Here is a 27,840-nt window from a genome sequence, read left to right on the forward strand (position 1 = left end):
ATTCTGGGTTCTGATGGGGTATGACAGTTGAACTGAGCTCATGAGGCATTTATAAGTTAGATTCTGGGTTCTGATGGGGTATGACAGTTGAACTGAGCTCATGAGGCATTTATAAGATAGATTCTGGGTTCTGATGGGGTATGACAGTTGAACTGAGCTCATGAGGCATTTATAAGTTAGATTCTGGGTTCTGATGGGGTATGACAGTTGAACTGAGCTCATGAGGCATTTATAAGTTAGATTCTGGGTTCTGATGTGGTATGACAGTTGAACTGAGCTCATGAGGCATTTATAAGTTAGATTCTGGGTTCTGATGGGGTATGACAGTTGAACTGAGCTCATGAGGCATTTATAAGATAGATTCTGGGTTCTGATGGGGTATGACAGTTGAACTGAGCTCATGTGGCATTTATAAGTTAGATTCTGGGTTCTGATGGGGTATGACAGTTGAACTGAGCTCATGAGGCATTTATAAGTTAGATTCTGGGTTCTGATGGGGTATGACAGTTGAACTGAGCTCATGAGGCATTTATAAGTTAGATTCTGGGTTCTGATGGGGTATGACAGTTGAACTGAGCTCATGAGGCATTTATAAGTTAGATTCTGGGTTCTGATGGGGTATGACAGTTGAACTGAGCTCATGAGGCATTTATAAGTTAGATTCTGGGTTCTGATGGGGTATGACAGTTGAACTGAGCTCATGAGGCATTTATAAGTTAGATTCTGGGTTCTGATGGGGTATGACAGTTGAACTGAGCTCATGAGGCATTTATAAGTTAGATTCTGGGTTCTGATGGGGTATGACAGTTGAACTGAGCTCATGAGGCATTTATAAGTTAGATTCTGGGTTCTGATGGGGTATGACAGTTGAACTGAGCTCATGAGGCATTTATAAGTTAGATTCTGGGTTCTGATGGGGTATGACAGTTGAACTGAGCTCATGAGGCATTTATAAGTTAGATTCTGGGTTCTGATGGGGTATGACAGTTGAACTGAGCTCATGAGGCATTTATAAGATAGATTCTGGGTTCTGATGGGGTATGACAGTTGAACTGAGCTCATGTGGCATTTATAAGTTAGATTCTGGGTTCTGATGGGGTATGACAGTTGAACTGAGCTCATGAGGCATTTATAAGTTAGATTCTGGGTTCTGATGGGGTATGACAGTTGAACTGAGCTCATGTGGCATTTATAAGTTAGATTCTGGGTTCTGATGGGGTATGACAGTTGAACTGAGCTCATGAGGCATTTATAAGTTAGATTCTGGGTTCTGATGGGGTATGACAGTTGAACTGAGCTCATGAGGCATTTATAAGTTAGATTCTGGGTTCTGATGGGGTATGACAGTTGAACTGAGCTCATGAGGCATTTATAAGTTAGATTCTTCAAGAATCAATGGGTACATACTGTATCATTAATTTATAGGTCAAAAAATGGATTTAGCAACTGCCGATTACCTCATTAAGTTTCTTTTTGGCATCTTTTGACTTTCTGTTTTGTACACCAGCTTCAAACAGTTATTTCTCAGCGGTTAAGATGGTACCATGTTTTGTCACACAAACTGAAATTAGACAAACTATCAGCATTTTTGCAACCAGGCAAATGTCTCATAAAACTTTCCAGTAATCCAGTCTACTAGTTTCCCCACTGAACCTTTTAACATTTCCAACATCCAAGACACCCAGGTAGATTGACTTCTCAATGAGATAATCTGGGATTCTCATCATCATTTGGACTGAATCTATCTCCATGAAGGGCAACATCACACACACACACGTCATTTAGCAGACGCTCTTATCCAGAGCAACTTACAGTTAGTGAGTGCATAAATTATTTTTATTTTTTTCAGCCAGCCAGCCAGCCATTTTTATTTTTTTCAGGCTGGCTGGCTGGCTGGTCTAAAGTAGTGCACTATAAAGGGAATAGGGTTCCAGGTCTAAAGTAGTGCACTATAAAGGGAATAGGGTTCCAGGTCTAAAGTAGTGCACTATAAAGGGAATAGGGTTCCAGGTCTAAAGTAGTGCACTATAAAGGGAATAGGGTTCCAGGTCTAAAGTAGTGCACTATAAAGGGAATAGGGTTCCAGGTCTAAAGTAGTGCACTATAAAGGGAATAGGGTTCCAGGTCTAAAGTAGTGCACTATAAAGGGAATAGGGTTCCAGGTCTAAAGTAGTGCACTATAAAGGGAATAGGGTTCCATTTGGGACAACATGTTCTACTAACTCCAGCTTAGCATGTGGTCTTCCAGAGTCAGGGGGAGGTTGTTACTACAACATCTGGAGCCCTGTCTAAAGAGATGAGGAGGAGGAGTCTGAGCAGGAGGAGGAGTCGGAGGAAGAGGAGTCTGAGCAGGAGGAGGAAGAGGGGGAGGAGGAGGAGTCTGAAAAGAGGTTACATTTTAGTCATTTAGCAGACGCTCTTATCCAGTGCATTCATTATTTTTTTAATATATTTTTTTCATACTGGCCCCCGTGGGAATCAAACCCACAACCCTGGCGTTGCAAGTGCCATGCTCTACCAACTGAGCTACATCCCTACCGGCCATTCCCTCCCCTACCCTGGACGACTTGTGTGCCGCCCCCATGGGTCTCCCGGTCGCGGCCAGCTACGACAGAGCCTGGATTCGAACCAGGATCTCTAGTGGCACAGCTAGCACTGTGATGCAGTGCCTTAGACCACTGCGCCACTCGGGAGACAGGGTTAGTTCAATACCTGCTGGCGTCCAGAAAGAAAACAAATACTTTTTCGGTAAGGTCTGGCAAACACACGTCCAAAACACACACGTATGTAAATACCAACACAGCCTGTATCCGCAAAATCATCACACACAGGCAAGTCGATTAGTATTTTGTGTAAATGGAGAATATGATGGACAAGCTTATTCATAACAATAAAAAGGTTGATAACAAGATGCAATCATTTGCCGTTAGATAATTACAAATAGACAGATATTTCCTAGGCTATTATTTATTTCGTTTCCATGATCATTGCATAATAAATTCCTCACCTTTTCAGTGATGGTTTCATACTCACGTGGTAGCATATAGACCTACAACAAGGTTACTGTTCCAACCATCTCTCGTTTAATTGGACCCACTTCACAGCAGTAAAGATAAGCTATTTCAAGTATTTTGCTCTATAATACCAGGGGTCTCATTTATAAACGTTGCCTACACACAAAATATGCCACAAAACATGCATGTTCCAGTTTTCACGGAATTTGACCTGAGAATTTGCTAATCCTCCTGCAAACTTTAGACCATGCGTGCGCAGTTTCTAGTGGTTGAAGTCTTGCATATTAAGAAGGCTAAAGTAGCCTAGTAAATTTTTGTGCAAATAGGGAATATATGACGAGACTCTTATTCAGAACAAAATAACAGGTAGGCCTAGCTAAATACAATAACAAGATGCAATCATTTGCTGCTAGTGAAAATCCATTTATCTTTACATTCTAAAATAATTAGAAATAGGCATACATTGCCTGTTATTGCAGAACAAAGCCTATACTCGCCAAATAGCCTATAGGCCTACAACAAGTTAGGATTGGCTACCATTCGTCCCATCTCTCATTTAATAGGACCCACTTCACAGTAGTAAATAGATCAGCTACAGTATTTCCAGCAGCCGATTTTGCTCTATGCGATCCGAAGCGCAGTTTAACGTTAGAACAGACGATTCACCTTTTCCGTTGACGTTTGTAGGCGACGTCTGAATGATGTAATGTGACATTTCTTGCGTAGACAATATTTCATTTATAAACATAATACATTATCATAATCATTGCATAATAAATTCCTCACCTTTTCTGGCCATGATGAGTTCATATTCCCGATGTAGCCATACAACAAATTACCATGCGCATTTCTCATTTAATTGGGCCTATTAAAACATTACTGCATTCAAACGATCTGTTTACAGGTCCACAACAATTTGCAATTGTTTTTGTCTTTCAGAAACGGTCAGATAGACCTACAGCAAATGTCACTGTAAAATAAAACATTCTGCCAACATCTTCAAAGACATTTGATCAAGTTCGCCATGGATATTTCCTTTAGATATACTGTGCCTAATTCCAATCCTTCCAAAGTATACAGCAAATAAGGGCGTTATTGTCACCATAAAAGATTGATGATGAGTGTATTTCATAACGCTAGTTCATGCAGGCACCGTTTTACAACAGGTCTGATTTATAACTGCAAACATGAATGCGCCAAGTTTACACATCTCAATGCTTTTGTGCACATTTATCAATTTATAAATATTGTGTAGAAACTATCCTAAAATACTACTTATAAACGCTATTTTAAATGTTGGTATGCATAGAAAAAGTGTGATGTATCAACCAATCCTATGACGCAAACGTAGGAGGTCGCCATTGATAAATACCAGTTGTTCTCAGCCTCAGTTCTTGTGTATTACTTTGGCTATTTAGCATTTAGAAACGCCCCTAATTAACCAGATATGGTCAAAAATGAACAAGTCGTTCAACAGACTCTTACCCTGCCCCCACCACCCAACAGACTCTTACCCTGCCCCCACCACCCAACAGACTCTTACCCTGCCCCCACCAGCCAAGCCAACGGACTCTTACCCTGCCCCCACCAGCCAAGCCAACGGACTCTTACCCTGCCCCCACCACCCAACAGACTCTTACCCTGCCCCCACCACCCAACAGACTCTTACCCTGCCCCCACCACCCAACGGACTCTTACCCTGCCCCCACCACCCAACGGACTCTTACCCTGCCCCCACCACCCAACAGACTCTTACCCTGCCCCCACCACCCAACAGACTCTTACCCTGCCCCCCACCAGCCAAGCCAACGGACTCTTACCCTGCCCCCACCAGCCAAGCCAACGGACTCTTACCCTGCCCCCCACCACCCAACGGACTCTTACCCTGCCCCCACCACCCAACGGACTCTTACCCTGCCCCCACCACCCAACGGACTCTTACCCTGCCCCCACCACCCAACAGACTCTTACCCTGCCCCCACCACCCAACAGACTCTTACCCTGCCCCCCACCACCACCCAGTTGTAAATGTCTACATATTATTATCATCTTTAGATTGTCTCATTCACTTCTCTTGATTTGATTTGATTTATTTTGACCTGCGCTGTTGGAGCCCAGAGCACAAGATTTTGCGTCCCTCTCCATGTGACTAATAAACTCATCTAATCTAATTAACGATGGGATTTTAAAGTGTTTTCTAAAATTGATTATTATAATATTATTATTATTATTATTATTAATAGTAGCATCATAAATAATGTTATTTCTATTACTGCTTTTACCATGACAACTGTCTAGTAATCATTACTTTCAATGCTGTTAACAAATGTCAGTGCTATAATATTATTTGTGCTATAAAGGCAGTTGACTTTATTGCTTTTTTCCATATTGTTAAACAACATTCTAAGTCACAATACATTCCTTTTAATTGACATGTACAACATGTATTTGACAGGGATACTGCACATCAATCAACATGTCTGTAAATGTGCCAGATTTAGCTGTAGTCCCTGGGCAGGTAGATACACATAGAAAAATACAACGTTATAAAACATTTAGTAAAACATTGTGTATAGATGGGGGCTGATTGGTCCTTCAGCCACTCTCAAGTCATTGGTAAAGGGGAGAGAGGTTGAACAGCTCCTTATATGTCCTTCAGCCACTCTCAAGTCATTGGTAAAGGGGAGAGAGGTTGCACAGCTCCTTATATGTCCTTCAGCCACTCTCAAGTCATTGGTAAAGGGGAGAGAGGTTGAACAGCTCCTTATATGTCCTTCAGCCACTCTCAAGTCATTGGTAAAGGGGTGAGAGGTTGAACAGCTCCTTATATGTCCTTCAGCCACTCTCAAGTCATTGGTAAAGGGGAGAGAGGTTGAACAGCTCCTTATATGTTCTTCAGCCACTCTCAAGTCATTGGTAAAGGGGAGAGAGGTTGAACAGCTCCTTATATGTCCTTCAGCCACTCTCAAGTCATTGGTAAAGGGGTGAGATGTTGAACAGCTCCTTATATGTCCTTCAGCCTCTCTCAAGTCATTGGTAAAGGGGAGAGAGGTTGAACCGCTCCTTATATGTCCTTCAGCCACTCTCAAGTCATTGGTAAAGGGGTGAGAGGTTGAACAGCTCCTTATATGTCCTTCAGCCACTCTCAAGTCATTGGTAAAGGGGTGAGAGGTTGAGCAGCTCCTTATATGTCCTTCAGCCTCTCTCAAGTCATTGGTAAAGGGGAGAGAGGTTGAACCGCTCCTTATATGTCCTTCAGCCACTCTCAAGTCATTGGTAAAGGGGTGAGAGGTTGAACAGCTCCTTATGTCTGTCAATGGTCAATGTGCTCTCACTGAGAAAACTGCTGATAGACTGAGGTGGTTGTGTTGATATCCAGCCCCTCTCATTAACCTCTATCAGGCCAACACTGTACAATATATTCATAAAATACATTTCTGTGGTTTTAAGTTTAATGCCAAATTCTCAGAGCTATTTTCCCGGACACATTCACAGTGAGTATGCAAATACAGTAAGTAAATTCCAATAACATCACAATACATGTTTACAATGCGTATACAATACATGCTTACAATGCGTATACAATGAAATTTAAAATCTAAACTTTAAAATACACAGACATCAGGTAGGTAGGTGTGTTGGTGTGAGAGAGAGACATAGTTGTATCAACATGTTCTGCTAGATAGGGGTCCATCCCTAGGTACCTAGTGGAGGACTAACTGACCCTCCTGCTAGATAGGGGTCCAGCTAGGTACCTAGTGTAGGACTAACTGACCCTCCTGCTAGATAGGGGTCCAGCTAGGTACCTAGTGGAGGACTAACTGGCCCTCCTGCTAGATAGGGCTCCAGCTAGGTACCTAGTGGAGGACTAACTGACCCTCCTGCTAGATAGGGGTCCAGCTAGGTACCTAGTGGAGGACTAACTGATCCTCCTGCTAGATAGGGGTCCAGCTAGGTACCTAGTGGAGGACTAACTGACCCTCCTGCTAGATAGGGGTCCATACCTAGGTACCTAGTGGAGGACTAACTGACCCTCCTGCTAGATAGGGGTCCAGCTAGGTACCTAGTGGAGGACTAACTGACCCTCCTGCTAGAAGATCCACACCTCCAGGAGGCTGCAGAAGGAGAGAGGCTGTGTGGCTGGACCTTTGGTTAGTTTATTGCTATTATAGTGGTCATGTTTGATTGACATTTTCTGTACATTTTCGGGAGCCTGAATTAAAGCAACAGACAACAAGACCATGTTGAACCACCCTGCCTGTCTATTCTGCCTGGTCTCCCCACACCCAGGGGTTGGCTACAACTGTAGATCTGAAGCTGTGTACAAAGACAGAGAGTCCATCTTCCCAAGAAGGTTTATCATCCTGGAACATGACTCAGTTCCTTTTCTCAACACCATGTCGATGATGTCACGTGCCTTCTCTGCCCTCTCAGGTATCCCCTTTATTGAGGCCATTTCCTCCCTTCCTTCCTTCAGACAGAGTGAGTTGCAATCCCATAAAGGATCTAAGGAAGGTCAAGATGTCAACGTGGTGGTGTGTTTTTGACTAGCCAGCTTCATGCTGTAGCACTGGCTTGACGAGGTGAAGAAGTGTCTTTGACTAGCCAGCTTCATGCTGTAGCACTGGCTTGACGAGGTGAAGAAGTGTCTTTGTCTAGCCAGCTTCATGCTGTAGCACTGGCTTGACGAGGTGAAGAAGTGTCTTTGTCTAGCCAGCTTCATGCTGTAGCACTGGCTTGACGAGGTGAAGAAGTGTCTTTGTCTAGCCAGCTTCATGCCGTAGCACTGGCTTGACGAGGTGAATAAGTGTTTTTGTCTAGCCAGCTTCATGCCGTAGCACTGGCTTGACGAGGTGAATAAGTGTTTTTGTCTAGCCAGCTTCATGCCGTAGCACTGGCTTGACGAGGTGAAGAAGTGTCTTTGTCTAGCCAGCTTCATGCCGTAGCACTGGCTTCACGAGGTGAAGAAGTGTCATTGTCTAGCCAGCTTCATGCTGTAGCACTGGCTTGACGAGGTGAAGAAGTGTCTTAGTCCACAGACTAGGAGACAGGCCTCAGCGTCTTCAGATTAGGTTCTACAAGAAAGAGGATGGAGGAGAAGGGAAGAGAGAGATCAGAAAGTATGGAGGAGAAGGGAAGAGAGAGATCAGAAAGTATGGAGGAGAAGGGAAGAGAGAGATCAGAAAGTATGGAGGAGAAGGGAAGAGAGAGATCAGAAAGTATGGAGGAGAAGGGAAGAGAGATCAGAAAGTATGGAGGAGAAGGGAAGAGAGAGATCAGAGAGTATGGAGGAGAAGGTGAGAGAGAGATCAGAAAGTATGGAGGAGAAGGGGGAGTTCCACCTGAGATAATGATGTGATGATGGTCCTATGATGTAACTACAATAAGATAACAGTCATTTATTACAGACAGAAACACAAAAACATGCTTCCATTCTGGAAAAACAGTTCCTCTTTGATCTGGGTAGCTGTGTTTTTATTTGACCTACATTTTAATCATTACACATATTCAAGGGAGGGAGCAAAGAAAACTGTCTTACCTAGATTCACTCAAGTCCCTAACAAGATGGTTTTCATGTTCAACGAGAGCTTTGAGACAAGCTCCCGTCACTTCTGGTCCTTTGGGGATGACTGCTTTCAGTAGTTTTCTCATTCGGTCCTGTTCAGTTGTTTCAGCTGTTATTCTGGAGTGCTCTTCTTCACCAATCATGTTCTTTGACCACAGATCATCTGCTATTGGCATTGAGTTTTTGGTTCGCTGAATTAGTTTAGCCCAGTGTTTCTTCAGAAACTCCTCAGCAGGAATGTCAGGGACTGTTAATGCTGAAGGGGGGGTCAATTAAATTAATATGGCTTTAGGGTTAACAGCAGCTGTTTCTACATCTTCCAGTCTCTCCAGTTATCATTCCTCTGATAGTCATTTATTGTATAGAGCCGACTCCAGGGTTGTGGTCAATTCCAATTAAAGTCAGTCAATTTAAAATAAAAAAATTGAAATAATAGTTTTTCCTATTAGGTTTATTGAGAAGTCATTGAAAATAGATGCCCTTATTAATGTTTTCTCAACAATCTACTCAGAATACTCTATTGTCAAAGTGGGCCTGTCCCCCATACATTCAACATCTGGAAGGTCCCTCAGTCAAGTATCGCATTTCAAGCACAGATTCAACTATATACAAAGACCAGGGATCTTTTAGAAAGCCTCATAAAGAAGGGCAGTGATTGGTAGATGGGTAACAATAACAAATCAGACATTGAATCTCTCTTTAAGCATGGTCAAGTTAATAATTATCCTGTGGGTGATGTATTAAACCACCCAGACACATCAAAGATGCAGTCGTCCTTCTGAACTGAGCTGCAGGACAGGAAGGAAACTGTTAGTGATGTCACCATGAGTTCATTGGTGATTTTAAAACAGCTACAGAGTTCAATGTCTGTGATGGGAGAAAACTGAGGATGGATCAACAACATTGTAGTGACTCCACAATAATGACTTAAATGACAGAGTGAACAGAAGAATACAAAATATACAGAATAAAAATATTCCAAAACAGAAATACCTTATCGAAATAAGTATTCAGACCCTTTGCTATGATATTTGAAATTGAGCTCAGGTGCATGCTGTTTCCATTGATCATCCTTGAGATGTTTGAACAACTTGATTGGAGTCCACCTGTGGTACATATAATTGATTGGACATGTTTGGGAAGGAACATACCTGTCTATATAAGGTCCCACAGTTGACAGTGCATGTCAGAGCAAAAACCAAGCCATGAGGTCGAAGGAATTGTCCGTAGAGCTCCGAGACAGGATTGTGTCGAGGCCCAGATCTGGGGAAGGGTACCGAAACAGTTCTGCAGCATTGAAGGTCTCAAAGAACACAGTGGCCTCTATCATTCTTAAATGGAAGAAGTTTGGAACCACCAAGACTCTTCCTAGAGCTGGCCGCCTGGCTAAACTGAGCAATCGGGGGAGAAGGGCCTTGGTCAGGGAGGTGACCAAGAACCTGATGGTCACTCTGAAAGAGCTCCAGAGCTCCTCTGTGGAGATGGGAGAACCTTCCAGAAGGACAACCATCTCTGCAGAACTCCACCAATCAGGCCTTTATGGTAGAGTGGCCAGACGGAAGCTACTCCTCAGTAAAAGACACATGACAGCCCGCTTGGAGTTTGCCAAAAGGCACCTAAAGGACTCTCAGACCATGAGAAACAAGATTCTCTGGTCTGATGAAACCAAGATTGAACTCTTTGGCCTGAATGCCAAGCGTCACATCTGGAAGAACCCTGGCACCATCCCTACGGTGAAGCATGGTGGTGGCAGCATCATGCTGTGGGGATGTTTTTCAGTGGCAGGGACTGGGAGACTAGTCAGGATCGAGGGAAAGATGAATGGAGCAAAGTACAGAGAGATCCTTAATGAAAACCTGCTCCAGAGCGCTCAGGACCTCAGACTGGGGCGAAGGTTCACCTTCCAACAGGACAACGACCCTAAGCACACAGACAAGACAACGCAGGAGTGGCTCCGGGACAAGTCTCTGAATGTCCTTGAGTGGCCCAGCCAGAGCCTGGACTTGAACCCGATCGGACATCTCTGGAGACCTGTAAATAGCTGTGCAGCGACGCGCCCCATCCAACCTGACAGAGCTTGAGAGGATCTGCAGAGAAGAATGGGAGAAACTCCCCAAATACAGGTGTGCCAAGCTTCTAGCATCATACCCAAGAAGAATCGAGGCTGTTATCGCTGCCAAAGGTGCTTCAACAAAGTACTGAGTAAAGGGTCTAAATACTTATGTAAATGTGATTTTATTTTATATATACACATTTGCAAAAATGTCTAAAACCTGTTTTTGCTTTGTCATTATGGGGTGTTGTGTGCAGATTGATGAGGGGGAAAAAACGATTTAATCAATTTTATAATAAGGCTGTAACGTAACAAAATGTGGAACAATTCAAGGGGTCTGAATACTTTCCGAATGCACTGTAACTCATGTTTACTTACTTGTTGAATGGGTGGCAGTAATGTATTCATCTGAAAGATAAACAAAATGAGGTTATATCACTCTAAATAGCATCTGTTACAAAAGTACAAAGTTATGATTGACATATGCTCCTACCTTGTGATACCACTTCTTTCCATGCAATCCTCTCATCATCACCGAATAACTCCATCTCAATGTCAACCCCTGTCATTTTCACAACCGCCTTGAAAAAGCTTGGTGTGGAGTCTCTATGTATGAGATGAATCTTCTGGAGAGAGATGGAGAGAACGAGAGAGAGATTGCTTGCAATGTAAACATATGTTTCCCATGCCAATAAAGCCATGTGAATTGAGAGCCATCGAGCGACAGAGAGCAATGGATAGAAATGTGACTTAAATGTCAGATTCATGTTCTTAGTCTACTAAAACTGTACCTGTGGATTGATGGCGGTAGAACAGGGAATGTTCAGTCTGAAGTAACTATTCAGTTTGAAGGCCTGCTCTGGTCTTGAGATGAGAACCCTTGAAGACCCTTGAGACTTTTCCTGTTGTTCCACAGCCTGCGAAACGAGGCATGGAATACACAGCCAGTCAATGTATAGTCTTATTCAAACATTATTCAGAAAACTAGCAACACACTATTATCTTCATGTTATGAGTGTCAACATAAACCGTACCACTGCTTAGTTAAGGTCACCTCTAAAATAATGGTACCTCACCTGTATTTGGCTGGGGTTACTGGGGAACAGGTATAGGCGTGGAATTAGTGTTTGCTTTTTCACTGTCATATAGAGCATCAGCTCACAGTGGACATCTATGTTCCACGAAAAGATATAGCTCAGTATAACAGAGATAACTGAGAACTTGGGATGGAGAATCTTAGCATGGAATCTGGTGACCTCATGCACTTCCTCAAAAGACACTCCATGTTCCTCTACATGAAGAATCTTCATCTCATTCCTCAGGGAAGGGTTGGTCCCTGAACAACACAATAAAAAGGAGACAGAAAGACAAATATTGTATTATTCATCCAACTAAAACACAAAGAATATGCAGTATCAGATCACAGTAAACTCAAACTCCCAGAATATTCATTCATTCATTCAGGAAGTGAAACTCAGTTACATGGAAATGTCTTTCTGAATACTATGTCAATATGGTTTTACCTAAACAGACAAAGTGTGGCAGATGAACTTCCTCCAGTTCACCTAACTCCATAGTGATGTCCAGCAATGGACCACCTTGTCCGTACTGCATGTCTTTCAGAAGGTGACTATAGGGATACCAGTTCCTGAAGTGATACTTCAGAATGACATCTCTGTCACACACCCAGTGGAGCCCAGACACTGTGCACTCATAACGCCCTTTGGGTGTCCTGTGCCTGAGGGCAACAACAAGATATGGTAGAGAGGGTCAATCGTCAAATGGAGAGGTTGGATTAGAAGCCTATTCCCAAAGGTAATGGGGAAATACACTAGCAAGTGGAATGAAATGTTAAAAGTAGTTATTTTACCTGAACATTGTCACTCCCTGGACAGTGGAAGTCAAGGGTTCAATCTGAAGCCAGTGTGTGGAGTCCTGAACAAGGACAAGCATGTCAGTTATACATATGGGGCCAGTTTCCTGGACACAGATTGAGTCTAGTGCTGGACTTAAAGCATGATCAATGGAAGTTTCAATAGAAAGTTATTTAAGGTCCAGGACTAGGCTTAATCTGTGTCCGGGAAACTGGCCCATTAACCAAAGTAACTAATCTAATGTCTTTATTCAATGTTACATGGAATGCTGGTGATTTATCCAATTAAACTGTCTAATGACAAAATATGACAACAGCTAAAATCCTGCATTCCTACAAGCAGAACACAGGACTGTCTATATCCCAGTATGAATGGTTGGTCAGTACACACCTGGCTTTCAGACTGTGTTTATATTACTAAAGCAGAACACAGGACTGTCTATATCCCAGTATGAATGGTTGGTCAGTACACACCTGGCTTTCAGACTGTGTTTATATTACTAAAGCAGAACACAGGACTGTCTATATCCCAGTATGAATGGTTGGTCAGTACACACCTGGCTTTCAGACTGTGTATATATTACTAAAGCAGAACACAGGACTGTCTATATCCCAGTATGAATGGTTGGTCAGTACACACCTGGCTTTCAGACTGTGCCTGACTCCTGAAGGTATGTAAAAGTAAGAATTGACATTATGACTTACCTCAACATGGTCACAAGTCTTACAGCTCTGAGGAATCCCTGAAGTCAAAAGTAGTTATTTAAAATGGACAATCTCATGTAATAACTAATTAATAATTATTAAATAGACTTGTAATAAAAATCTATATATGTTAGCAACAGTCTCATTAGCACACAGTGTATATTAATGAATGTTTGTGGAAGCAGGAAACAACATGATTCTGGTCCATGTTTTGGAGATGTCGGGGGCCTGATTTCTGGTAGATCCCAGGATGAGAGCTTAAAAGGTAGAGTCAGCTAAATGATGTTGTACGAGCACCACCGCAGATATTGTGATGAGCAAGATGCCTTATTTCTCTCTCACACAGTCACACACAGTATCTGCCCATGTGCACGGGTTCTCTTCACTCTCTTACAGCGTGGTAGTCACGGGACCAAAACAGCTGAGAAGTTTAGCATCGCGCTCTAATGCCCTTACAGTGAGGGAAAAAAGTATTTGATCCCCTGCTGATTTTGTACGTTTGCCCACTGACAAAACATGATCAGTCTAATTTTAATGGTAGGTTTATTTGAACAGTGAGAGACAGAATAACAACAAAAAAATCCAGAAAAAAGCATGTAAAAAATGTTATAAATTGATTTGCATTTTAATGAGGGAAATAAGTATTTGACCCCTCTGCAAAACATGACTTGTTGGCAATCACAGAGGTCAGACGTTTCTTGTAGTTGGCCACCAGGTTTGCACACGTCTCAGGAGGGATCTTCTCCAAGTCATTAAGGTTTCGAGGCTGACGTTTGGCAACTCGAACCTTCAGCTCCCTCCACAGATTTTCTATGGGCTAGGCCACTCCAGGACCTTAATGTGCTTCTTCTTGAGTCACTCCTTTGTTGCCTTGGCCATGTGTTTTGGGTCATTGTCATGCTGGAATACCCATCCACGACCCATTTTCAATGCCCTGGCTGAGGGAAGGAGGTTCTCACCCAAGATTGAAAGGTACATGGCCCCGTCCTAAGTCCCTTTGATGCGGTGAAGTTGTCCTGTCCCCTTAGCAGAAAAACACCCCCAAAGCATAATGTTTCCACCTCCATGCTTGACAGTGGGGATGGTGTTCTTGGGGTCATAGGCAGCATTCCTCCTCCTCCAAACACGGCGAGTTGAGTTATTGCCAAAGAGCTCGATTTTGGTCTCATCTGACCTCAACACTTTCACCCACCCATTCAGATGTTCATTGGCAAACTTCAGACGGCCCTGTATATGTGCTTTCTTGAGCAGGGGGACCTTGCGGGCGCTGCAGGATTTCAGTCCTTCACGGCGTAGTGTGTTACCAATTGTTTTCTTGGTGACTATGGTCCCAGCTGCCTTGAGATCATTGACAAGATCCTCCCTTGTAGTTCTGGGCTGATTCCTCACCATTCTCATGATCATTGCAACTCCACGAGGTGAGATCTTGCATGGAGCCCCAGGCCGAGGGAGATTGACAGTTATTTTGTGTTTCTTCCATTTGCAAATAATCGTACCAACTGTTGTCACCTTCTCACCAAGCTGCTTGGCGATGGTCTTGTAGCCCATTCCAGCTTTGTGTAGGTCTACAATCTTGTCCCTGACATCCTTGGAGAGCTCTTTGGTCTTGGCCATGGTGGAGAGTTTGGAATCTGATTGATTGATTGCTTGCTTCTGTGGACAGGTGTCTTTTATACAGGTAACAAACTGAGATTAGGAGCACTCCCTTTAAGAGTGTGCTCCTAATCTCAGCTCGTTACCTGTATAAAAGGCACCTGGGAGCCAGAAATCTTTCTGATTGAGAGGGGGTCAAATACTTATTTCCCTCATTAAAATGCAAATCAATTTATAACATTTTTGAAATGCATTTTTCTGGATTTTTGTTGTTGTTATTCTGTCTCTCACTGTTCAAATAAACCTACCATTAAAATTATAGACTGATCATGTCTTTGTCAGTGGGCAAACGTACAAAATCAGCAGGGGATCAAATATTTTTTTCCCTCACTGTAGTTGTTGCAGAAATTGACCCACATTGCTATTTACTTTGTGCATCTACATCATATTGCTGACTCTACATTTAAGTTTGTTTTGACCAAATAGATCATGATTGTGTTCCTTGCCTGGGACTCAAGTATAATGAACGCTTTAAAATTATTTTGATTGAAAAACAATTAAATCAGTTAACACTCACATTTCTCAGGTCCAGGCTTGATACAGCACTCTCCACCATGGTCTCTGGTGTTCTCAGGTCCAGACTTGATACAACACTCTCCACCATGGTCTCTGCTGTTGGTAAAGCAGAAGGATAGACTGTGATTAAACTAAATACAACTTATAAAGGCTTTATATAGCATACATACAGTCTTCATAAGCAATACAAAGGTGTATAACGGGTGATAGAACCACTCCCTATGGTGGCCTAAATTTACATTTACATTTACGTCATTTAGCAGACGCTCTTATCCAGAGCGACTTACAAATAGGTGCATTCACCTTATAGCCAGTGGGATCACCACTTTACAATGTTTTAATTTTATATATATATTTTTGTTTTTGTTATATAATTGTATTAATTTTTTTTTTTTTTTTTTTTGGGGGGTTGGGGTAAGGGGGGTAGAAGGATTACTTTATCCTATCCCAGGTATTCCTTAAAGAGGTGGGGTTTCAAATGTCTCCGGAAGGTGGTGAGTGACTCCGCTGTCCTGGCGTCGTGAGGGAGCTTGTTCCACCATTGGGGTGCCAGAGCAGCGAACAGTTTTGACTGGGCTGAGCGGGAACTATGCTTCCGCAGAGGTAGGGAGCCAGCAGGCCAGAGGTGGATGAACGCAATGCCCTCGTTTGGGTGTAGGGACTGATCAGAGCCTGAAGGTACGGAGGTGCCGTTCCCCTCACAGCTCCGTAGGCAAGCACCATGGTCTTGTAGCAGATGCGAGCTTCAACTGGAAGCCAGTGGAGTGTGCGGAGGAGCGGGGTGACGTGGAGAGAACTTGGGAAGGTTGAACACTAGACGGGCTGCGGCATTCTGGATGAGTTGTAGGGGTTTAATGGCACAGGCAGGGAGCCCAGCCAACAGCGAGTTGCAGTAATCCAGACGGGAGATGACAAGTGCCTGGATTAGGACCTGTGCCGCTTCCTGTGTAAGGCAGGGTCGTACTCTCCGAATGTTGTAGAGCATGAACCTACAGGATCGGGTCACCGCCTTGATGTTAGCGGAGAACGACAGGGTGTTGTCCAGGGTCACGCCAAGGCTCTTCGCACTCTGGGAGGAGGACACAACGGAGTTGTCAACCGTGATGGCGAGATCATGGAACAGGCAGTCCTTCCCCGGGAGGAAGAGCAGCTCCGTCTTGCCAAGGTTCAGCTTGAGGTGGTGATCCGTCATCCATACTGATATGTCTGCCAGACATGCAGAGATGCGATTCGCCACCTGGTTATCAGAAGGGGGAAAGGAGAAGATTAGTTGTGTGTCGTCAGCGTAGCAATGATAGGAGAGGCCATGTGAGGATATGACAGAGCCAAGTGACTTGGTGTATAGGGAGAATAGGAGAGGGCCTAGAACTGAGCCCTGGGGGACACCAGTGGTGAGAGCACGTGGTGCGGAGACAGCTTCTCGCCACGCCACTTGGTAGGAGCGACCGGTCAGGTAGGACGCAATCCAAGAGTGAGCCGCACCGGAGATGCCCAGCTCGGAGAGGGTGGAGAGGAGGATCTGATGGTTCACAGTATCAAAGGCAGCAGACAGGTCTAGAAGGACAAGAGCAGAGGAGAGAGAGTTAGCTTTAGCAATGCGGAGAGCCTCCGTGACACAGAGAAGAGCAGTCTCAGTTGAATGACCAGTCTTGAAACCTGACTGGTTTGGATCAAGAAGGTCATTCTGAGAGAGATAGCAAGAGAGTTGGCTAAAGACGGCACGCTCAATAGTTTTGGAGAGAAAAGAAAGAAGGGATACTGGTCTGTAGTTGTTGACATCAGAGGGATCGAGTGTTGGTTTTTTGAGAAGGGGTGCAACTCTCGCTCTCTTGAAGACGGAAGGGACATAGCCAGCGGTCAAGGATGAGTTGATCAGTGAGGTGAGGTAAGGGAGAAGGTCACCGGAGATGTTCTGGAGAAGGGAGGAGGGGATAGGGTCAAGCGGGCAGGTTGTTGGGCGGCCTGCCGTCACAAGTCGCAAGATTTTATCTGGAGAGAGAGGGGAGAAAGAAGTCAAAGCATAGGGTAGGGCAGTGTGAGCAGGACCAGCAGTGTCATTTGACTTAACAAACGAGGATCGGATGTCGTCAACCTTCTTTTCAAAATGGTTGACGAAGTCATCCACAGAGATGGAGGAGGGGGAGGGGGGGGTTCAGCAGGGAGGAGAATGTGGCAAAGAGCTTCCTAGGGTTAGAGGCAGATGCTTGGAATTTAGAGTGGTAGAAAGTGGCCTTAGCAGCAGAAACAGATGAAGAAAATGTAGAGAGGAGGGAGTGAAAAGATGCCAGGTCCGCAGGGAGTCTAGTTTTCTTCCATTTCCGCTCAGCTGCCCAGAGCTCTGCTCTGTGAGCTCGCAATGAGTCATCAAGCCATGGAGCTGGAGGGGTTTCATCAGGTCCTTCAGCTCCATAGCCACCCCGCTCACCTCTCTCCTGAAGGGTGGGCCTCAGAAGCTGGCCTGGAACCCTGAGGCTGACGCTGCCTTCAAGAGGCTGAAGGAGAGGTTCACCACAGCACCCATCCTAAAACACCCAGATCCATCTCGTCCTTTCATCCTGGAGGTGGACGTGGGTACGGTCCTCTCCCAGCGGCACAGTAAGCCAGAGAAAATTTATCCCTGTGCCTTTTTCTCTAAAAAGCTTAGCCCCGCAGAGAGGAACTATGTAGTTGGAGACAGGGAGCTGTTGGCGGTGGTCCTCGCTCTGGAGGAATGGAGACACTGGCTGGAGGGCGCAGTCCATCCATTCCGGATTCTTACTGACCACCGGAATTTGGAGCACATACGGGCAGAAAAACGGATGAACTCTCGTCAACCCAGGTGGGCCCAATTTCTCACTCGCTTCCAATTCATTCTGTCCTACCGCCCAGGATCCCAGAATGTGAAGGCCGACGCACTCTCCAGGATGCACCATACCGGAGAAAGGAAGGATCTGGGGGATCCTGCCCTCGTCTCTCATCGTTGCTCCTGTCGTTTGGGATGTGGACGAAGACATCCGCCTGGCGGCTCAGGAGGACCCAGCGCCTGCCAACGCCCCTCCGGGTCGCGTGTATGTACCCACCAGTGTCCGTGACCGCCTGCTGATCTGGGCGCACACCACCCTTACGGCAGGGCACTCTGGTATTATGCGCACCCTGCATTCTCTAGCCCAAAAATAATGGTGGCCCACCTTGGCTTCTGATGTCTCCCGCTATGTCAACTCCTGTTCCGTATGTGCCCAAACGAGGACACCTCGGAACGCCCCGGCAGGCAAACTAGTTCCTCTTCCAGTGCCTCAGCAACCTTGGTCACACCTGTCCATAGACTTTGTCACCGACCTTCCACGTTCTGACGGCTTCACCACAGTCATGGTGGTCGTAGATCGTTTCTCCAAATCATGCGTTTTTTGCCACTAACTGGTCTTCCTTCTGCTCTCCAGGTCGCTGAGGTCCTGTTCCAACAGGTCTTCCAGCATTATGGACTTCCGGAGGACATTGTCTCGGACCGTGGCCCCCAATTCACCTCCCGAGTGTGGAAGGCTTTCCTGGAGAAGATCGGGGCCACGGCCAGCCTCACTTCCGGGTATAGGCCTCAGTCGAATGGGCAGGTGGAGCGCATGAACCAGGAGCTGGGGAGGTTTCTTCGTTGCCACTGTCAGGACCGGCAGGGTGAGTGGGCAAGGTTTCTTCCCTGGGCAGAATATGCCCAGAACTCCCTCGTTCACTCCTCCACAGGGCTCACTCCCTTCCAGTGCGTCCTGGGGTACCAGCCGGCCCTGGCCCCTTGGACACCCAGCCAGACCGACGCGCCTGCTGTCGACGAGTGGTTCCGCAGGGCTGGACAGGTCTGGGACGCCGCCCATGTCCATCTCCAGATGGCCATTCATCGGCAGAAGGACCAAGCCGACCGCCACCGCAGTGAGGATATATTCCTTTCATGCTGATTTTAGAATATTCACATGAAAATGTGTTGCCAATTGGATAGCAACCTAGCTTGTGATACAGATTCTTTGCTCTGGGGAAGAGGCTTCCAGGGGGGGGGCGGAAGAGGGCGGTTACCTTCTTTTAAAGCTACAGTTTGCAATTAGATTTTTTTCAACGTTTGACTTAATGATATAGGCCTATGTGCAGGGCTATTACGGGGACCGTATTACCGCCACACCGGGGGTCATGAGTCATGACGGTAGTTGAATTCCACGTGACCATTTAGTCATGGTAATTAGGCTTCTCCAAGCTCTGATGCTGCTGATGGTCATTAGTAGCCTACCAAACTTGCTAACTGCCTGGTACTCAGCACTCTATTGTCCCTCTAATCACTCTGACATCAATGCAAATGTAATCGAAAATCTAGTCAAACACTTCATGAGAGCCCATGAACTCATGTTGCGCTAATTTCTTATAGGCTATGCAATTGCAACAGAGTGATGGCCTCTATTAAATAGAGGAGGATCCCATCAGCTTTCTATATGCTAGGCCTACAATATTTATTTATCAACTTTTCCTAATATTAAGCACATTGCTTCTCTTTACAACGGGAGTATAGCCTACCTGGCTGGCATGAAAATTAACCATGTGAAAAGCGTCCTCCATTCTATTTTATTTAAGTGCATAGATTACATGTATTTTTTCCCCGCTGCTTTGAGACAGGTGCATGATAATGGTCCATTCTAAATCAAAACGAATTTCACACATTATTTAGTATTCAGTGCATTCGGAAAAGTATTCAAACCCCTTCCCTTTTTCCACATTTTGTTATGTTACAGCATTATTCTAAAATTGATTAAATACTTCTTATTTTTCTCAATCTACACAATTCCCCATAATGACAAAGCAAAAACAGGTTATTAGAAAATGTTTGCAAATGTATAAAAAATAAAAAAACTGAAATACCTTATTTACATAACTATTCAGACCCTTTGCTATGAGACTCAAAATTGAGCTCAGGTGCATCCTGTTTCCATTGGTCATCCTTGAGATGTTTCTACAACTTGATTGGAGTCCACCTGTGGTAAATTAAATTGATTGGACATGATTTGGAAAGGCACACACCTGCCTATATAAAAGGTCCCACAGTTGACAGATCATGTCACAACAAAGACCAAGCCATGAGGTCGAAGGAATTGTCCGTAGAGCTCCGAGACAGGATTGTGTCGAGGCACAGATCTGGGGAAGGGTACCAAAACATTTATGCAGCATTGAAGGTCTCCAAGAACACAGTGGCCTCCATCATTCTTAAATGAAAGAAGTTTGGAACCACCAAGACTCTTCCTAGAGCTGACCACCTGGCCAAAACTGAGCAATCGGGGGAAAAGGGCCTCGGTCAGGGGAGGTGACCAAGAACCCGATGGTCACTCTGACAGAGCTCCAGAGTTCCTCTGTGGAGATGGGTGAACCTTCCAGAAGGACAACCATCTTTGCAGCACTCCACCAATCAGGCTTTTATGGTAGAGTGGCCAGACGGAAGCCATTCCTCAGTAAAAGGCACATGACAGCCCGCTTGGAGTTTGCCAAAATGCACCAAAAGGACTCTCAGACCATGAGAAACAAGATTCTCTGGTCTGATGAAACCAAGATTGAACTCTTTGGCCGGATTGCCAAGCGTCACGCCTGGAGGAAACCTGGCACCATCCCTACAGTGAAGCATGGTGGTGGGAGCATCATGCTGTGGGGAAGTTTTTCAGCAGCAGGGACTGGGAGACTAGTTAGGATCGAGGGAAAGATGAACGGAGCAAAGTACAGAGAGATCTTTGATGAAAACCTGCTCCAGAGAGCTCAGGACCTCAGACTGGTTCACTTTCCAACAGGACAACTACCCTAAGCACACAGCCAAGACAATGCAGGAGTGGCTTCGGGACAAGTCTCTGAATATCCTTGAGTGGCCCAGCCAGAGCCAGGACTTGAACCCGATAGAACATCTCTGGAGAGACCTGAAAATACCTGTGCAGCGACGCTCCCCATTCAACCTGACAGAGATTGAGAGGATCTGCAGAGAAGAATGGGAGAAACTCTCCAAATACAGGTGTGCCAAGCTTCTAAAAATCCACCTTTCCAGAAATAAGTCTCTCACTGTTGCTGCTTGCTACAGACCCCCCTCAGCCCCCAGCTGTGCCCTGGACACCATATGTGAATTGATCGCCCCCCATTTATCCTCAGAGTTCGTACTGCTTGGTGACCTAAATTGGGATATGCTTAATACCCCGGCCATCCTACAATCCAAACTAGATGCCCTCAATCTCACGCAAATTATCAACGAACCTACCAGGTACAACCCTAAATCCGTAACCATGGGTACCCTCATAGATATCATCCTGACTAACTTACCCTCTAAATACACCTCCGCTGTCTTCAACCAGGATCTCAGCGATCACTGCCTTATTGCCTGCGTCCGTAACGGGTCCGCGGTCAAACGACCACCCCTCATCACTGTCAAACGCTCCCTAAAACACTTTAGCGAGCAGGCCTTCCTAATTGACCTGGCCCAGGTATCCTGGATGGATATAGATCTCATTCTGTCAGTAGAGGATGCCTGGTTGTTCTTTAAAAGTAATTTCCTCTCAATCTTAAATAAACATGCCCCATTCAAAAAATACAGAACGAAGAACAGATATAGCCCCTGGTTCTCCTCAGACTTGACTGCCCTTGACCAGCACAAAAACATCCTGTGGCGTACTGCATTAGCATCAAATAGCCCCCGCGATATGCAACTTTTCAGGGAAGTTAGGAACCAATATACACAAGCAGTCAGGAAAGCAAAGGCTAACTTTTTCAAACAGAAATTTGCATCCTGTAGCACTAACTCCAAAAAGTTTTGGGACACTGTAAAGTCCATGGAGAATAAGAGCACTTCCTCCCAGCTGCCTACTGCACTGAGGCTAGGAAACACTATCACCACCGATAAATCTACAATAATCGAGAATTTCAACAAGCATTTTGCTACGGCTGGCCATGCTTTCCACCTGGCTACCACTACCCCGGCCACCAACTCTGCACCCTCCGCTGCAACTTGCCCATGCCCCCCCCGCTTCTCCTTCACACAAATTCAGACAGCTGATGTTCTGAAAGAGCTGCAAAATCTGGACCCCTACAAATCAGCTGGGATAGACAATCTGGACCCTTTCTTTCTAAAACTAGCCGCCGAAATTGTCGCAACCCCTATTACTAGTCTGTTCAACCTCTCTTTCGTAACGTCTGAGATCCCCAGAGATTGGAAAGCTGCCGCGGTCATCCCCCTCTTCAAAGGGGGTGACACTCTAGAAAAGTTAACAAACAGATCACCGACCATTTCGAATCCCACCGTACCTTCTCCGCTATGCAATCCGGTTTCCGAGCTGGTCATGGGTGCACTTCAGCCACGCTCAAGGTCCTAAACGATATTATAACCGCGATCGATAATAGACAGTACTGTGCAGCCGTCTTCATCGACCTGGCCAAGGCTTTCGACTCTGTCAACCACCGCATTCTTATTGGCAGACTAAATAGCCTTGGTTTCTCAAATGACTGCCTCTCCTGGTTCACCAACTACTTCTCAGATAGAGTTCAGTGTGTCAAATCGGAGGGCCTGTTGTCTGGACCTATGGCAGTCTCTATGGGGGTGCCACAGGGTTCAATTCTTGGGCCGACTCTTTTCTCCGTGTATATCAATGATGTCGCTCTTGCTGCTGGTGACTCTCAGATCCACCTCTACGCAGACGACACCATTTTGTATACATCTGGCCCTTCATTGGACACTGTGTTAACAAACCTCCAAACGAGCTTCAATGCCATACAACACTCCTTCAGTAGCCTCCAACTGCTCTTAAACACTAGTAAAACTAAATGCATGCTCTTCAATCGAACGCAGCTGGCACCCGCCCACCCGACTAGAATCACCACTCTCGACGGGTCTGACCTAGAGTATGTGGACAACTACAAATACCTAGGTGTCTGGTTAGACTGTAAACTCTCCTTCCAGACTCACATTAAGAATCTCCAATCCAAAGTTAAATCTAGAATCGGCTTCCTATTTTGCAACAAAGCCTCCTTCACTCATGCTGCCAAACATGCCCTCGTAAAACTGACTATCCTACCGATCCTTGACTTCGGCGATGTCATTTACAAAATAGCCTCCAACACTCTACTCAGCAAATTGGATGTAGTCTATCACAGTGCCATCCGTTTTGTCTCCAAAGCCCCATACACTACCCACCACTGTGACCTGTACGCTCTTGTTGGCTGGTCCTCACTACATGTTCGTCGTCAAACCCACTGGCTCCAGGCCATCTATAAATCACTGCTAGGCAAATCCCCGCCTTATCTTAGCTCATTGGTCACCATAGCAGCACCCACCCGTAGTCTGCGCTCCAGCAGGTATATCTCACTGGTCATTCCCAAAGCCAACACCTCCTTTGGCCGCCATTCCTTCCAGTTCTCTGCTGCCAATGACTGGAACGAATTGCAAAAATCTCTGAAGCTGGAGACTCTTATCTCCCTCACTAACTTTAAGCATCAGTTGTCAGAGCACCTTACCGATCACTGCACCTGTACACAGCCCATCTGAAATTAGCCCACCCAACTACCTCATCCCTATATTGTTATTTATTTTGCACCCCAGTATCTCTATTTGTACATAATCTCTTGCACATCTAGCATTCCAGTGTTAATACTAATTGTAATTATTTTGCACTATAGCCTATTTATTGCCTTACCTCCATAACTTGCTACATTTGCACACACTGTATATATATTTTCTGTTGTATTTTTTTTTGACTTTATGTATTTTTACCCCATATGTAACTCTGTGTTGTTGTTTTTATCGCACTACTATGCTTTATCTTGGCCAGGTCGCAGTTGTAAATGAGAACTTGTTCTCAACTGGCTTACCTGGTTAAATAAAGGTGAAATAAAAATAAAATAAAATAAATAGTGTCATACCCAAGAAGACTCAAGGCTGTAATATATGTCAAAGGTGCTTCAACAAAGTACTGAGTAAAGGGTCTGAATATTTGTATTTTTTTAAATAAATTTGCTACAATTTCTAAAAACCTGTTTTTTTGCTTTGTCATTTTGGGGTATTGTGTGTAGATTGATGAGGGGGTAAAAACTAATTTAATCAATTTTAGAATACGGCTGTAACGTAACAAAATGTGGAAAAAGTCAAGGGGTCTGAGGGTAGACGATGATCACACAAGTGTGTTAAAATCCATTTAATCCATTTTATTTAGAAATTCTTTAGTAAGTTACACTTCAAAGCTAAGTCTAGTTGTCTTATTTTAATTATTTAAATAAAATATGGGGGGGAAATGGTGTTGAACATGTCAGCATTCATATCCGCCCTGGGGAGATTGATGTAAAATCCCTCTTTTTAACTCACCTTTAATTTTCTTTGTTCTTTCTTTGTTGTTCCTTTTCCAAACAATCCATTATGTACAATTATAACTAAATATGATTTGAATAATGCAAGATTTTAAATCCCAGCAGTCTTTAAAAGTACATTCAGGAGCAAAAGGTTTTCAATAGTTGTTTTTAACTCATAAAAAAAAAAAAATTCATTGGAATATAATATTGGAATGGAATATAACTAATAACATTGGAATATAACATTTAATAACAATAACTTAACTCAGTGTAACATTGATGTGTCAACTCGCTTATGCTCTGCTATTGCACGATTTTAATTTGTACATAGGTCACAAATAAAACTATCCGCAGTAAAATTGGAACACAACTCATGAGCCCACCTCCTTCACTGCTCACATCTAATCCAGTCCCCACCTGTGACTGAAAACAGGGGGATAGATGCCAATTGAAAAGCTCTCTCTTAAAAACGTAGCTAGCTATCTAGCTATATGACATAAAATTCTATGTAAAATAGCTAAAAGGTTATAAAGTAACATTAATTGTAAAGCTATCAGTCCCTAGTGGAAACATTTACAATTGCAATCAAGTTACGTTTTCTTTTTAATGTATGTTACCTCAGACGATCTGGTAGTAAGGTTGCTAGCTAGCACTCCTAGCATTTACTGCTAGTGAAGTTGCTAGCTAGCAAGTTAGCATAAACTAGCACTAACTGGGCTAGTCAATGTCTAGATGACAGGTAGAAACACATTCATAACCATAAAGGGGTAACTAGCCCCCCTGGGCGAGTTGCCCCCAACACACTTATCCAACATATTACTACTTTACTCAAAGATTATCTACATTTTTCTCTCTAAACAAGTGGATTATTTAATCTTAAGGCTTACCTACTTGTATATTTAAAAAACAAATATAGATCTAACTTCATTGGAATACATCTCCAACTTCTACCATTTAAAAAAATTTGATCAATTTACCACAAAATCGTTTTGTTGAAATATCTCCAAAAGTTGTGATGACATAGAGGACATTTTTTGTTGAGCAAAAGCAGTGGCAGCCAGGGAAAGTGTTGGAAAAATATTTTGGCGACATCTTATGGTCTTAATGTGAATTACGGGGGGGAGAAGTTAGCCCAGGGGGCTAGTTACCTCCTAGTACCCTGAAATGAATAAATAGTCTAATAGCTTTTCAACATTTTAAGCTAAACGTTCTCATCTGTTGCGTCAGGCTCATTGCTTAAAACAGGTTTTTTGATGCTAGTGGTTGTATTAATTTGGGATCTATCGCATCCCACAACGATCCCAGACCGTTTTTTGGAATATTTATTTCTCGCACAGAACAGGTCAACTTTTGTACTATGGGGATTGTAGATTGACATAGGCTAGTGCTTTTGCTGTTCGTTAGGCCTACTCATCTTGTTGGCTGACGAAAATAAATTGTGGACAGTTCTTCCAATATCTTCAATATGCGCCTCGGAATTGGACATGCGCAGTTCTGTCCCCGATGTGTCGGTCTTCACTTGAGCCTGTGAGAAAGACCGGATCACATGACGGAGGGCCATGTGAGTGAGAGGTGCTTCTGCACGCAGCCGGGAGAATGGAATTATAATTATTATATTCAGCCAAGGGCACAACGGCCACTGGCCACAAAAGGCATGGATTTGTTTAGGGTGCATTACGGCCACACAATGGGGATGCAGCCAGGAAATTCGAGGAATATCAAGTGTTTGTCAAATTGTGAATGAGAGACTGATGAAGTGTGTACAGCCTGCGCAAAAAAACAGAGCAGAGCTCATGCATTTCATGATACCTTTTTTCAAATCATCATTAGAGAGTCTCATCATGCAGCCTTAGAATTTTTTAAAAATCAAAACATATGGCCCAACGTTTGTATCACAACTAAAGTAGATAAATAACTCTACATTAAGCATACAGGAGTACCTGTTTCTTTGTTAACCGCTCAACACAGAATAGCCGCATGTGCGCACTCCCTCAAATCGTTTGGAGAAAATATATGTTCTATTTTATTCAGCTATGTTCAATTGTATTCTTCATACTATAAAATAATGCCATGGAATTCTAAGCCAATCTTGTCTGCTAAATGAACTAGTGTAGCCCACAGCCATATGGCATAGCCAGATCAGGGCCTAACATAAGGACAACTCAGAGTATGCCATTCTGTTCTTCTGAAATAGACTACATTTTCTTCATATCATGTTATTTTAGACCTATCTAAAATAAATAATGGATTTATTGTGATGGTGTAGGCTATATTACATGGATTTATTATACTTTTTTAAATGTAGATGTTCCAAAGGTCTGCATCAGTGGCTTGTAGGCTGTGTGTGGAAGCCAGGAGATGCTAAATGTGTTTATGTTCATTAACGGCCAATTACCGTGAGACCGGCAGTTATTTGCTTGACAATCACCGGCTGACAACATTTCATGACCGCCACAGCCCTACCTACCTGTTATGTAACTTGGAAACACTTCTCTTTAATTAGTTGTACATCTTTAAAATAACTGTATATATTTACAATTGATCTCTTACCTCTTAGAACTGGTGTCTTGAGGCAGACTCTTTTTAGAGGCAGTGGCCCCCTCCTCTGTTTCAGAATACTTCCTCTTAGAGGCAGTGATTCTCTTCTCGCTCTCCCCAGAGAGACTCATTTTAGAGGCAGTGGTCCCCTCCTCTCTCTCCCCAGAGAGACTCATTTTAGAGGCAGTGGTCCCCTCCTCTCTCTCCCCAGAGAGACTCATTTTAGAGGCAGTGGTCCCCTCCTCTCTCTCCCCAGAGAGACTCATTTTAGAGGCAGTGGTCTCCTCCTCTCTCTCCCCAGAGAGACTCATTTTAGAGGCAGTGGTCCCCTCCTCTCTCTCCCCAGAGAGACTCATTTTAGAGGCAGTGGTCCCCTCCTCTCTCTCCCCAGAGAGACTCATTTTAGATGTAAGTCACAGCTCACTCAGCTACAATAAGAAATAACAGAACAGTCAATATTTCTGAACATTGTTGAAGAACCATTAACAATGACAAGACTTTTACTGTCACAGAGTTCACACAACGACGTCATCTGCTAAGTGAAATGACCTTGATAACAGCATTTGTCAGTTAAAATGTAACAACCTGGGGTTGGAACTGAAATTATTTTCCA

At 44.2% G+C, this 27,840-nt stretch overlaps 1 protein-coding gene across 3 annotated transcripts in view; it reads right to left on the reverse strand.

Moving 5' to 3' along the window:
• LOC121566427 (NACHT, LRR and PYD domains-containing protein 1 homolog) overlaps positions 1 to 27,411 on the reverse strand; it is a 40,360-nt gene extending 12,949 nt beyond the window's left edge. The window contains exons 1-11 of one of the 3 annotated variants that reach the window (XM_041853642.2): positions 27,240 to 27,411; positions 15,382 to 15,476; positions 13,212 to 13,249; positions 12,504 to 12,568; positions 12,157 to 12,371; positions 11,710 to 11,969; positions 11,425 to 11,550; positions 11,127 to 11,259; positions 11,012 to 11,041; positions 8,554 to 8,836; positions 8,050 to 8,089 (exon numbers count right to left, since the gene is read on the reverse strand). In XM_041853642.2, the coding sequence (XP_041709576.2) occupies positions 8,083 to 8,089; positions 8,554 to 8,836; positions 11,012 to 11,041; positions 11,127 to 11,259; positions 11,425 to 11,550; positions 11,710 to 11,969; positions 12,157 to 12,371; positions 12,504 to 12,568; positions 13,212 to 13,249; positions 15,382 to 15,476; positions 27,240 to 27,403 (1,416 nt within the window). In that variant the 5' untranslated portion in view covers positions 27,404 to 27,411 and the 3' untranslated portion in view covers positions 8,050 to 8,082. Of the gene's footprint in view, positions 1 to 8,049; positions 8,090 to 8,553; positions 8,837 to 11,011; positions 11,042 to 11,126; positions 11,260 to 11,424; positions 11,551 to 11,709; positions 11,970 to 12,156; positions 12,372 to 12,503; positions 12,569 to 13,211; positions 13,250 to 15,381; positions 15,477 to 27,239 lie in introns of those variants that run through there. The other 2 variants (XM_045217258.1, XM_045217257.1) reach the window with 2 other exon arrangements.
• Between the last annotated feature and the right edge of the window lie 429 nt (positions 27,412 to 27,840).

This window comes from Coregonus clupeaformis, unplaced genomic scaffold (genome assembly GCF_020615455.1).
Source record: "Coregonus clupeaformis isolate EN_2021a unplaced genomic scaffold, ASM2061545v1 scaf0984, whole genome shotgun sequence".
In the NCBI taxonomy this organism is placed as follows: Eukaryota; Metazoa; Chordata; class Actinopteri; order Salmoniformes; family Salmonidae; genus Coregonus; species Coregonus clupeaformis.